We start from the raw sequence: 14,355 nt of genomic DNA, 5'->3' as shown, positions 1-14,355 counted from the left end.
ATTATACGTTTTTTGTTTACATTTTGGCTTAATTGATCATGCAGTTTGTCAGCAATTTTTGATATTGTCGGTAATAAGTTTATTGGAATATTTTATTAGTCTCTAATACATGCGCATTATCAAAATAGCATATAAAACATTTTTTGATGGGGAAATCAAATATTTCATTTGATACTCTTTTCCCCTGTTCGGTGTGAATTCTATCTCTCTTTTACCAATAGCAATTTCATATTAATGAAAAATATATCTACTGTATTTTAAACGCCAAGGCAACTCATTTGTATGCTTATAATGTGGCTGCTCTAAAAAAAGTTTGAGTGTAAAATTTGGCTATGTTTGTTGTAAGGTCGCCATAGCCGAATGAGTAGATGCTTGGCTAAAACTTGAAAATTCGTGAGTTTGAATCTCCGTAAAATATAAATTTTATAATTTCTAAATAAAACATTTTAACGAAACTCCTCAGTCTGATTACTTTTTAACGAAAATTAGCAGTTTGTGCTGATTACTTTTTTATGACGAAAATGTGTAGTTTGGCTCATCAGTGCTGATTACTTGTTGAGAACAAAAATGAGAAGTCTGATTATTAGTGCTGAGAAGTTTGTGATGACGACAATGAGGAGTTTAGTTGTCAGCAGTTATTACATTGCAAGAATAAAAATGATTAATTGCCTTGCCTTTAGATATATTTTTCAGTTATAAGAAACAAGGGGAAACTATCAGAACTTTCCCATGGCTGGATGAGGATAGTGATGATGATAATATGAGTGCTTATATGATAGTCAGCTGTCTTGTAGGGTAGTCACCTTATAATCTGAGTATGTATAGAAACATATGTACATACTATATGTATGTGCATCACATCAATTCATTGATCAACTCAACTGTTTTGTTTTTGATGTCTGCATGTCGAAACATGTTTTTGGAAAGAGAGAAACGCAAGTTTACAATTCGTAGTAATCAGTTTCGCATTCCAGCTGAAGTGTGCATTGCTGATGTTGTTGTTAAATGGTGAGATAATTGTGAAACAATTTAATCAGAAATGTGAATATGAGCATGCTTACATACATACATATGCATGTAAGTATGTTGGAACTACAGAAATTAACATGTCTGAACGTGTTTCAAACCATTTGCAATGAGTCGTTGAATGGCTAGTTTGTTTCGTGTGTTATTTTTTTGCGTCACAGCGGATATTATAAATTTAAAAATTGCAAATTCAAGCAAAGGCCCGTCTACATACATATATGTACATACATATACATACATACATATGTACATATGTACATGCATACACCTTTCGCTTCGCGTTGGCGTTCATACGTTTATATGAAGCAACCACCAATGCAAAGCGTAAAGTTGGGCGTGCATTTGGCAAACGTCAGATGTAAACAAACAAAATTATTCCAGAAATGTTTAACTCGAACTGAATTTAAATTCATACAGTTAGTCTCTTAAGTAAGTATACATTAGATACACTAGATTTTTTGAAATGACACAAATTATAATAAAATGGTTTCTTATTCACATAAAAATCATCAGCAAAACAGAATATTTACAAAATTGGCATCTTAAAGAAAATTTGGTAAAAATTCATACCACAAAAGTAAGTATACAATAAAATATATGATCAACTTATTATTTAAAAATTGTTTTAAAATCGAATCCTAGTTTTTGTTGCACTATCGTTGGACTTAATAATAACTGTAAGTCATGATGACTATTTCAGCAAGTTTCCAGTTAGTTTATGTTATTCCAGGCTTCTTGAAGAACATTTTTAATTGTTCCTTATTTCGTATCGAATATTTATGTACATATTTTATTTGTAATATACATTTCCAAAAATGTTCCATTGGGTTTATATCCAGTGATTAAGGCATTGTTTTCAGCTGTTTTCGCACATTGAATAAATCCATTCTGAATGAAAGATCTCTCGATGCCCAATCCTATAGCGTTTTGTTTTAGATTTTATTCTTTAAATGTTTAAATAGCCATATCAGTCGATAATGGTTTCTGCCATGTATTCCCAAATCATCACCGCGCCCTCACTATGTTTAACAGTGCCGACCATATTGTTAACATTTTACTCTATGTTGACCTTTCTCCACTAATAACAAATTTGCATTCATCTGAAAATATCGCACAAAACTTTTGGTTATAGTTTTCATGGTCTTTTACGAATAGGTACGATCCATTCACGCCGTATGTTACAACTCACGAAAGGCGTCTTTCTAATATTACCTCCATGATAACCAACGTTATGGAATAGTCAGCGGATGGCTTGGGTACTACATTGTTTTCCAATCTTATTTTCCACTTCAGATTCCAATTTGGGTAACTTGTCTTGGGATTTGTTTCGCGTACGATTACGCAATTTTCCCTCTTACTGAAGACTCTTGAGCACCTGGAGTGCGGCTTATTAGAGATTTTGCCCGCAATTTTATATTTATTTACCATCTTTTGAATTGCCATCACTTTTAGCTACTAAACGACCGATTTCGGGTATTTATTTGTAAACTTCGAGATATTCTATTATACAATTTTTGAAATAATCAGAAAGTCATTTCCTTCTTGGCCGTTTCCTCCATCTAAAAATGTTGTAAACAATTACAAAAAAGTCTACAATTTTAAATAATAATACTCACTGCGAATTTTTTGTTCAAATTACTTGAACTTTTCTAAACCAATTAAGTCTCGTTACGTTCACCAAACAACCGCCCACTGAATACTAACTTTTTTGATATGAATTTTGCTCGCATCAAAAGCCAAGCGGGACTTGCTTAGCGGGATCTAAAATTTATAGCTAAATTTGTATGCATATGAAAGCAAGCGCCAGTACTAAACGTGAAAATTTGTAGTTACATATTTGAAAACGCGTTAACTTCAAGCTTTTCTAAAGACAGAACTGGTCTATATTTGCTCAAATGGCTAACTGTATGTGTAAATTTAATAAATGCAGTTACTATTGTAAATAATATATGTATGTATGTATGTGCATATGCACTAGAATTCTACTATATAGTTTACCCATTTTTCAACTGAAAGCTTTCGCTGTCAAAGCGTTCATTATTTCAAGTTTCTCCCGTTGCGTCTAAGTGAAGCGAAAGGGAAAGTCGTGTGTAAACAGAACTTAGAGATACGATAACCTTCAACTATATGTGTAAATACATATGTACATACATACATACAGAGAATCTAATGAGCGAACTTGTATGTAGAAACAGAAAGGCGACTAGACTCGAATGACAACTACGTACTCTCTGACCATTATGAGCTTCAATTCAACTAATGGTCTGAATGGTGTCAATTCTCAAGAGTTTTATTTCGAAAATGAAATACATAATAATTGCAGAAGTTTGGATTCTAAACGATGAGAACAAAGAAGGCGCACTGTTCAAAGCCGTTTTCAAGGACGAGTTGGATGGGAGGTAGTTATTGAACAGCGTTATAATATATGTATGTATGTATGTATTACTCATTGCGTATTTTGTCTGATATTTGGTCATTGATTATCACGGAAGTTCTGATCGATACTAATGAAAAAACCCAGAAAATCTTCTAAAACTAGAATCAACAAAATCCTCTCACTAGAGAAAGATATGGAATAAGGTGACAAATATTGAATTGAAAGCGTTCATTGAACTTCTATTCTTGACAGGCGTAAATACTTGTACATCAAGTGATGAGGAAACTGTCCCCTGTGAATATTATAAAATTACAAAATGTAAAAGAAGTTTTGAAGTTTTAATAGTGGAATCGCCCTTTAGGAGATCTATAACGGCAATTTTGCTTATTTAAAAAATGGGGTTTATCACTCCAAATGATGGTGTTTACCTTATAAAATCGCTTCAACATTGTTGCGCAAAAATTTTTGTAATATTAAGACTTAAGCGCTTGCACTATTTTGAATTTTGAATGGATGAAGTATAAAGTGTTTCCTCGATATTTCATCAGTCTGTTGGGATGGGTCATTGTCGTTGTCTGGATGGGTCATTTCTTCTTTTTCTTGCATTCTTGTTCCCATTTTCTCATCTCTCTCATGAAACTACACATACTCTCTGATGGACGCAATTCTATTTACATACATACATATGTACATACATATATCATTATTGAGCCCGCACGAATAACGCCGCCTACAGTCACCTCCTCAGCGGTTAGAAACTTGAAATTTAAGCACATGGTGGAAAAAATTCAGAAGCGAATTTGAAAAAATCAGCCGATTGGCTGTCATCGCCGGGGTCATGAAATTGGGTTGTTTACGAAAAATTTAAGATTGTGTTGGTGACATACGAAAAAAATCCATACAGTTTACGCTCATGTAAAAAATATTTATAAAAAGTAAAAAAATTTTTTTTTCCAATAACTCAAATGTATCGAAAAAGTACTTCACCATTCTTATTCAATTACTACTGAAAACCATTAAATCCTTATAAAAAAGTTTATTCTATTTAAAAAACAAGTTCATTTAATAAAGACGATGCGTTTACATGGAGTCTGAATTGAGCTAGTTTATTTGTTAAACTTCTAAAATTTAGTATGCTACCTAGTATGGACTTAAAAATAAATCAATAAATATGTTTTTCCGAGAGGATAAGTTACAAGTTCTACATAAAATGTATACTCCGCCTCCACAAATTTCCAATTATTTTAGTTCGTCAAAGTAAGCACCAACCATTAAGTCCTCCTCATCTATATTAAATGTTTTCATCAACTCGTTAGCTATTTGTTGCCCCTCCTCCACCGTCTGATCTGGTCGCAGGCAAACTTCGAATTCCATAAAGTTGCCTAAATTCGTCACTTTATCCATATGTATACGTGTTTGACCGTGTATAAATAAATATCTCTTTTTCTCCAAAACTCCTTTTATGCCATTACTTTGAGCCAAAATTTTCTCAAGCAACGTGGGATCGGCTACATCGAACTTAGTGAATACTGATAGTTTAGGTCCACTCTTGTTAGGGCGTATATAATAAATCAGCTGCGCGGGTGTTGGCGGCCGTAGGTAACGTAATTTAAACCTTGTGCCATCAGTCTCATCAAGAATATTAAAGAACACATCCTTTTGTTCCAGTAATTCGCCGGTAGATTTTGTTAGTTCGCGCGCTATTTGGAATCTACTTTCAAATTCTTGGTCACTTCCAACCCTTGCCTTTATCTCAATATTTCTTTCATCACAAGGAATACTAGTCTTCGCATGTTGGGGCATTTCACAGTAATCAATTGAGAAATATGCACACTAATTTTCTATTGTTGCAGAATGTAGCAGTTCACTTCTTGCATAAACCGAGTTCTGCGATCTTATTCACACAACTGACTCTACTAAAAACCGGCAGAGCTTATATACTTGTTTCATGGCGAATATTTATGATGTTTTGGTTTCTTTACATCTTTACGCTAAAACATTTGCAGCAGTGTGCATGGCAAACTGAGTATGCGTATACAAAAATGTATGTAGATACATATGTACATGCATGAGTGTAATATAATTAAGAGCATGCATGAACAAACATGTTCAAGTCTTGCGGTTGACTATCAGGTTTGGCGGCCACCGTAGCTGAATGGGTTGGTGCGTGCCTACCATTCGGAAGTGCCTGGGTTCAAGACAATAGGCATGATAATGATAAAAAAAAGTTTTCCTAATAGCGGTAGTTTTCCCATCTCCAAGTGTATTTCTGCTATAAGCAAGCTCCTCATAAAAAACTATCTGCCATTCAGATGCGGACTATAGGTCCCTGCATTTGTCGAAAAATATTAAGACGCACACCACACATAGAAGGAGAAGCTCCGCAAACAACCAGCAAGGGATGTCATCCAATGCAATATGAATGAGTCCATTCAGGGTAGGGCGATCGGAGGTGTATGCTCCAAACATCTGGGGATCTACATTTTCACTGATAGCCAGACGGCGATAAAATCCCTCACAAAACAGGCAACGAACTCTAAGGTATCTAACCATGAAATATCGCACATCTCTCAACGAGATGGTTCATTTAAAGGTAACATGGATTCCTGGCCCTTGCGAATATCGATAAGAACTACAGGGCCGATGAACTGGCGAGACTTGGCACCAAATTGACTGATAAGTATACAGACAGTGACAGAGACATTACATTACCCTTACAGACGTGTAAGTAACTTATTTTTGAGAAAATTGTAAGAACAGTGAATGAAATATGACGTAGGAGCCCACTTACAGAATTGTACGCCAATTTTGGCCGCATCTCAATGATAACGTACGGGATCTCGGTTAAGCCAAAATAGGCATACTGTTAGCACACTGATTACCGTTATAACGAACTGCCTGATAAGTAGGCGCACTGAGAGGATGGGTGTGCTAACACATGACTTCTGAAAAAGCTGTCTAAATCAGAAAGAAAGAAAAACAGCTGTCTGAGTAAAGAGACGCTCTCGCACCTTCTATGTAACTGTCCAGCGCTATCCAGACGTAAATTCACCACTGAGGTAAACAATTTTTTAATCAGTTGGGAGATCTCAGATCTGTAGAAATTGGAGATCTCCTAAAATTTTTGAAAAGTTCTCACTGTTCTTAGGAGAGATAAGGACAAGTTCTCCACGCGGCAACCCAATGGGCTATAAGCCAGAATGTGCCCCATAGTGACGCTCGGAGTCGGCTTAAAACGGTAGGTCCCTCCGTTTGTGGAACAACATGAAGACGCACACAAATACTAGGAGAGCTTGGCCAAGCACCTAACAGAAATTTAATTGTTTAGTAGTTTTTCTTTATATCTTTATCAAACATTGACACCTTATATCTGCCTCCGTTATCACACGTAAATATGTATATATTACGTAATAATAGTTAAGCGTTTTGACTTATCGCGATGTTTTATCTAATAAAAATGAAGGAATGTTTGTACGAGCTTTAACATCGATACATACATATATATATAATAGATAATTGCCAACTGTTTCCACTTCTCTTTGAGTATTTACTAAATACTAATTTTTTCTTTGACACATTTACATACATACATATCTTATTCTTCCCATCAAAACACGAGTAGAATGTTGGGCTCAAATGATCCACAAAAATATGCGCCAATAAAATTGGTTAGAGCCTCTTAAAGACTCTTAATACCAATGAAGTTCTATACGATCGTAATTTGTATATGTTGTTCACAACATCAATGGCTATCGCCCCTACTAGAATCATATTATTATTTAAATTATTTGGTTTTTCTTTTTTTTTATTAAGAAACTGAAAAAACCCCGATTTTTAGAGTATTAAAATTAAAACCCCGTCATTTTGTCAAATTAGTTTTTATTCTATACTGATTAATAAGTTTTTTGGTTTTTGTGTTTCAGATATATAGAAGAGCCAAAATGGACAACACCGTTCAGATCCAATTTTTCGGGAGGATTAACTTCAGTGCTATTTTTTAAATTATTTAAATTAAACAAAATTTAATTTTTGAAAGTAAAAGAAGTTAAATAAAAAGCCTAAAAAATTTAAATGAAAAAACACAGAAAACAAACTATGTGACATATCACGCTGAAATTTGCCATGTAAGCTTATAACAGTCCTACCAAAAAACAAAAAATTTATTTTTGCCATATGTCATCCGCGGACCGTTTTATTTATAACGTCTCGCTCATATATCAGCAGAAGGTACATTTTGAGTTGTGACCCTTTTGTATTTAGGGTGCGAAATGATTCTAAACAGTTTTCTGATTAATCTTCTTGCTAATGGATTAAGTACTCATATTCCGGTCCGAACCGACCACTTTCTTGACTTAATCAATATTTTCGACCTATCAAAGCCTGCCTAATTACAACGGCCGAAGTGCCAAAGCAGAATCTTTGGAGCTGCTACCGTACTCTTGCATTCCGTGCCGCATTTGACCCGTAAACTGCACAAATTGTTTTGTCCGCCTATCTTCCCCCTTGGTCGTAGTGATACTGAAGAATCTACCGAAGTTGAATTTTTTGCACAAAATTGGTCTCACTAAAAACAAAATTGTCAAAGAATTTTTTTTTTTTTGAACTTAATATAACTCTTGAATTCTCGAAAATTGTGTGCCGATCTGATGTAGAAATCTTGAGATGTGGCTCATCAAAGTCGTCTAGCGCAAAGCCGTCAGAATTTTAATGTTGCTTTATAAAGCGTTTTTCAGTAAGAGCGCTCCAACTTTTTTCTTCAATAAAACACAAACGGTTTGACTTTTTTAACTAATTTTTTTTTTATTATCGAGTTTGAACATTTAAGTATATTATGAAATTCGATTTCTTTTGCATGACCACCGCGTGCACGTTTTACGAAGTCCAATCGTTGAACCCAATTTTCGACCACTCTTTTGCATAAATCGGCCGAAATTCCAGCAATTTCGCGTTCAATATTGGCTCTGAGCTCACAAATCGTCGCCGGCTTGTTACTGTAGACCAATGACTTCACATAACCCCAAAGAAAATAGTCTAGAGGCGTCAAATCACACGAGCGCGGCGGCCATTCGACCGGTCCATTTCTGGAAATAAAGCGCTCATCGAACTTACTCTTCAACAAATCAATTGTAACGTGTGCTGTGTGGCTTGTGGCCCCGTCCTGTTGAAACCACATGTCGTCTAAGTCCATACCATTCAATTGCGGCCAAAAATAATCGTTTATCATGTCGCGGTATCGATTTCCATTCACAGTAGCGTGGTGATCGTTCTCGTCAACGAAAAAATATGGGCCAATTACGCCGCCGGCATGTAAACCGCACCAAACAGTGATTTTTTCGGGATGCAACGGTGCCTCATGAATCACGTGTGGATTGCTTTCTGCCCAGTAACGCATATTTTGCTTGTTGAGCCAAATGTTAAATGGACCGTAAAATGGCCATAATGCTCTTAAAGTAGCAGCAACAGAACGATTATTTTCATAAAAAATTTGCACGATTTGCAATCGTTGCTCAAGTGTGTAGCGTTCCATGATGAAATGTATACTAATGAAGTTTACAAATGACAAGCGAAAAATAAAAAATATTGCGTCGTTCGCCCTCCCTATCGGAAAAAAGTTGAAGCGCACCTATTGAAAAACGCCTTATTCCAGGATCTACGAGTACAGTTATGTATAGTATTTATATGTAAGAAGAAGAGGAAACTACAACATCCAAAGTATAAAGCTTGTTCTCTGGATGCCTACCCCATGGAGGGGTAACAAAGATATAGAGCTAGTAGACAGCTTTTCTCGTCCAAAGTTAAAAGCTGTAACAAAATCCATCTAACCGACATAGCTGGTAGTCCATGTTATGGAACTGGAAATTATTCAACTGAAACTCAACAAATTATTTTCTGATATTCCACCTCAATCGATTTAATAAGTACAAAAAATTTTAGAATAACATACGAGGTTAAAGACTTAAAAAACTGGTGCTTTCCTTTAATAGTAGTCTCAAGTTTTATCAAGTTTATATATTCAAACTTGGCCATAACTAGTATAGGAAAATCCCCCTCTCGAAAAACAAGTATTACACTTTAAACGTCTCCCATCATGATCGTCCTACTGTATAGCGCAGAAGCTTGGGCGGTGGTAGCATCCGATAAGGCGTCTCTGGAAATATTTCAGAAAAAGATTCTGGGGAAGGTGGGATCAACGAGCTGTGTGGTTTTTACGGCGACATACCTACATATATTATATATATATGATGTATTCAGCAGTTCTAAATAAAAAAACAGCATCTTTTGTTGGAAAATGTAAAAAAAACTCAGCAGGATATGACGGGTTAAAATGCACCAAAAAATATTCGTCATAAAGTTCTACTATAAGTCTTTTAATGCATCTAAGCTCCAAATTCAACTTAAACACCAGGATTAAGTCAAAACGGAAAAATTTATACGGTAGCTTGCTTAATTTTGTTAGTTTTTTTTTTCATTTATTAAAGTATAATGACCAAATTATTTTGGTAAAAATTTAGTATGTGTAAGTTTTCTTGTTTCCAGTTTTTCAACGTTTTCAGCCCCCCCAAAAAAATTTGGGAAGTAAACTTTCAAATCACCGATACACATAGAAGGTGGCACAAAATGAATCATACAAGTTTGTTTTTAAAAAACTTTTTTACTAAATAAAAAAATACGATTTTGAGTGAGGGAAATCTTTATTTTGGCCTTTATTGGCTCCATTACTCGTCTGTTTGTATACTGCAGCTGTCTAGTTCACAACTGTCAAATCTGATTGACATAGAAAATATTTGTAAATCTTCGAATAGAGTGATTCATTTTGTGCCACCTTGTACATACATATGTACGTATATCTTTTTGCTCCCCTCTACCAGAATTCATTGTCAGAACTTCGTTGTTTTTTTTTTGTGTAGTACAGTGCCGGTTTTCCAAGTTTCATATAAAATTTGTGTGTCACAATAACAATTTTTAAACAAACGAAAAAAGAAACACAGTAGTACTGGTTTGTTTGCAGAAGTGATACGTCATGCTTTCGAATGCAGTTTCACGCTAAACAACTTCTTCCATAGCAACGTCAGTCTCATTATTTAATATGAACACCTCGTATGTATGTGTGTGTTTATTTGCACACATAATATTAATAAGAATTTCCTACCTTTGACGAGTGAGTGCAACGAAATAAATTTAACAACAAATAGACAGGCACTTAAGTAGATTTTGTGTTAATAATTATATAGTAAAAATGTCTAAATAGTCAAAATTTAAGAAACCCAGACAGCCATTACTATTGTACTTTCTTGTCGGTGGCAAATGGCCCAATGGTCAATTATTCTAGCGAAAAACAAGAAATTTTGTGTGAAACGTGAATATTCTCGTACATTTACATATATACACATGTGTGTAGTTTGTTCTTAAATAAAATATATACAAGTCAAAATTTAGAAAATTATTTCAGGCTAAATCAATCAATCACACATAAGTATATGCACGCGGCGAGTGTACTTTAAGAGAAACATATAGAATCTGTCCTCGAATATTGCCTGTTACAAGCAAGACAATAAAACGAGCAAACTTCAGTTTGCTGCTTTGTAAATGTTATAGCATTCAGTACTTGCAAGCGATTGCGGTGATATTTCGGATTAATTCCGCGACACTGAAAATTTCAAACTTTTTAATGAGAATTTTCAGAATAATTTTTGATGGGCAGTTTCAGTTTTAGTAAAGGGCAAGTTGTAAGTAAAATTTTTTTTCTAACATTTTCTTCCATACAAGGTAAATGCTCGGATTTTTTTTATAAAAACGAAGATGGCTGAGTTGATTTTTGCTTAAATCAGCAAATCAGGCGATTCATTCAAAATCCCTCATCAGTCTGACGTTTCTGAATACCCTGATTGTTATCTATTACCCTTGCAATTCCATCATCCTTGGTTTAATGACAGAGTACCGAGTAGGAAATAAGTTCTTTCGCGCAATCGATCGCTTTACAAAAATGAATGTTTTCGAGTTATTGCGAGTGAGATAGTTCTCTGCGAATCAGAAGCATTTACGATTTCTCAAAAGCAATAACAAAATTCGGAACGATTACGAGCGAGTACGATGTACAGAATGCAGAGAGAGGCCAACATCAGACCGTTAGCCGACTCCTTGTGATTGTGAAGGAATCCGCTGATTGGCTGACGCAACTGGGGCCATGACAGCGGTTTGTTAAGGAAAAAACTGCTATTGGGTTGGTGATATTCGAAAAAAATCGTCATAGTCTCCAACCATGATAGAGAGAATGATAAAGTGGCGCCCATAGTGGTACCGTTACTTTGCTCTCAGCGAATTTGACAATAGCAGCTGATTTTCTTGCCTGGTGGCAAGGCGAATTTATTACAGGTGACAGCAAACACATATAAGTAAAACCCTACATGTATTTGTTGTTGCGTTTGGTGCAACCATCACGTCAAAATCAGCAAGCAAATGTAAACATACGAATGTAAATATACCAATACATACAAACAAAGCATATCATTTTGACATAAGCCATACCTACGGTGAAAAATTCAGCTGGGTGAATGCTGTCACCTTAATAAATTCGCCTTGCCTGGTGGCATCTGGTGCAGTTGGTGATCAGTGTGACCAGATTACCATTTTCGTAACTTGATTTAGCATTTTTTTGTCTTCTAGCCTCGGAGTTTTAGTACTTTCTTCCTGACATTTTTCTAGCCTCTTTTAATAATAACAATTAATAATTTACTCAGTTCTATTTAGATTTACCTATTTTGATCATCTGATCACCTTGTAGGCGTTTGCCATAATTATTCGTGTTGGTAATTATTTCTGTGCGATATTTCTTCGCTTTATTTACATTTTTCTTCCAAGTTTGTTTTTCCTTTCCTTCGAACAATCAAATCTCTATCTCGCAACTGCAGTGCTACAAAGTTTTGGATATAAAAACGCACTAAAATTTCAATCCAAATTCTTATTAAATTATTTAAAAAACTTTGTATGCGACACAAATTGTCTTTGTTGGGTACGTTTTTTAGATAAATGTGTTATGGTCATTGAAAAAGCAGAGTCCTTAAATTTAACACTTACCTATGTTAAGAGAATTTCTTAAAAAAAGGCCGACAAACACTCTTTTTCTATATTTCAAGTGGAATAATAAGATAAGGTGCTCCTTTTTCAACAAGGTCATAATGGATTCTTCGGTATTATCTGGTATATATGTATATATTTTTTCTTTTTTAATATGAATACACCTCTATGGCTCTAATTCGTATTCAGTAAATTCAAAAGCTTTTTACTTATTATTTATAAAAAGATTTAAAATGTTAAGAAGAAGGTCCAATGAGATTTGCGCATTCAGAACATCAGCTTGTATCAGAACAAATTTGTAATAAGCTTTAAATGCAAGAGTGGCCTTTTTAGCTTTTTTTTACAGAAATTTTTTTTTAGCTTAATAATTTGGTAGCTTCGAATTAAAAAAAGAAAAAACATCAAACTCAAAAGTGTTTGCATTTTGGGTATAAAAAACACTAAATTTATTGCGCAAAGCAAAGAGTTAGCAACACAGCACCACACTAATGTGACGTCACGCACTCTCTGATGTGAGCAATCTTGTTTCTAGCAATTTTGTTTTAGCAATCTTAGCAATCTATCATACTTGCGAGCAACATTGAGCATGAGCAACATTCGCTGACAACATTGTCGCTTCGATCTCTTGGTCATTCGTTAGCAGTAAATGAATTGAAATATACGAGTATGCACACATGTTTGTATGTAAATGTGAATGTGATTTTTGAAACATGTTGAGGAAATTAGTTTGGCAAAGTTGTTTAGTAAACCTACTAAATGAGCCGTGAAGCTTTTTACTGAATGTAAAAAGTGAATGTTTTGCAATGCCAGCGCGACATGATTGCTATTACTTGTATTTTGTTACACAGAAATACAAACTGGAGGTGTATATGTATTTGATGAAACTAAAGGCTAATGAAAGCTTACACCTTTCATAATAAGGTCGAAAAAGTATTTATAGAGGATATATTCCAAGTTTTTATGCGTATTTGAAGTGAATAATAATAATAATAACTGACACGTCTGTTTCAAGTTTTTTCCACAAATAGGAGTCCTAAAATTGTACGCCGTCTCCGATGGTAAGAAGGTTTTTTAAGAAAAACGTTTTAATGGCAGAAATACACTCAGAACTTTACCGTTAGACATTTTTTTTCTATCATTTAATTTTTTGTGCCTGGGTTTTCGCATCCATGGACTTCCGAATAATAGTGACAATCCAATCCATTCGGTTAGGGCTGCCGCCTATTTAAAGTTCGAGAAACTCAGTATACAGGTGAAATTTAATAAAATTCGATGAAATAATGTTTCTTTTTCTAAAATAATTCTGGAAAATTATGGCATATTACTGTTTTTTGAAGTGAGCGAACTCATTTTTGATGGTTATTTTTTTCCAAAACTTTCGTCAGGTGGCGCTGTAACACAAGTTTTGCAATTATTTATGGTTTTTCATTGAAGAATCTTTATTTTTACGGTTCTCAAGGCTGAGAAATCAATTATTTAAATCTGCTTCATTATAAAACTTGTGCTAGACGTTACAAAGCCCATACCGTTGACGGTAACATAGTTATCGTCTTTTTTCCAAAAAACAAATGGTTCAGAATTCTCTTTAGGCTAGTGCGACAGACCCATTACAGACAGACAATAGCAGCAATACGAGTATTATCGGTAAAGCAGTAGGCGAACACGAGAAAACTTTGTTTTTTTAAATTAACGCGTCAATTTCTCGAACTCTCTTCACAAACGCAAGTACATACAAGGTGGCGCAAAATTAATCACCCTATGGGAAGACTTATAATTTTTGCAAATGGCGACGTACTTGAATCATATTTGATACTTGTGAACTAGAAGCTACAAACAGACAACTAGCGGAGCGCGTAAAGGACGAAATATAGATTTTC

The 14,355-nt window shown here is 34.7% G+C and overlaps 2 protein-coding genes and 1 long non-coding RNA gene across 6 annotated transcripts in view; 1 reads left to right on the top strand and 2 right to left on the bottom strand.

Moving 5' to 3' along the window:
- The window catches only part of LOC128855011 (serine-rich adhesin for platelets), a 96,040-nt gene that overhangs the window by 27,923 nt on the left and 53,762 nt on the right, over positions 1 to 14,355 (bottom strand). The gene's annotated exons all lie outside the window — the stretch shown is intronic.
- Positions 1,167 to 7,453, top strand: LOC128855015 (uncharacterized). The gene is made up of 3 exons (XR_008453666.1): positions 1,167 to 1,455; positions 1,540 to 1,603; positions 7,327 to 7,453. It is a non-coding gene; the product is annotated as an uncharacterized LOC128855015 (long non-coding RNA).
- Positions 4,440 to 5,306, bottom strand: LOC128855014 (uncharacterized). Its single transcript, XM_054089561.1, has one exon. It carries the CDS (start codon positions 5,204 to 5,206, stop codon positions 4,643 to 4,645), a length of 564 nt encoding a protein of 187 aa, XP_053945536.1. The 5' UTR covers positions 5,207 to 5,306; the 3' UTR covers positions 4,440 to 4,642.

The sequence above is a fragment of the Anastrepha ludens genome, chromosome 2 (genome assembly GCF_028408465.1).
Source record: "Anastrepha ludens isolate Willacy chromosome 2, idAnaLude1.1, whole genome shotgun sequence".
NCBI classification, from domain to species: Eukaryota; Metazoa; Arthropoda; class Insecta; order Diptera; family Tephritidae; genus Anastrepha; species Anastrepha ludens.
The sequence above is the reverse complement of the archived record's forward strand: the minus strand, read 5'-3'. Positions and strand labels throughout refer to the sequence as shown.

Bases quoted from the DNA above. Each gene is read 5' to 3' on its own strand.
- LOC128855014 (XM_054089561.1), bottom strand. From the start codon at position 5,206: ATGCCCCAACATGCGAAGACTAGTATTCCTTGTGATGAAAGAAATATT.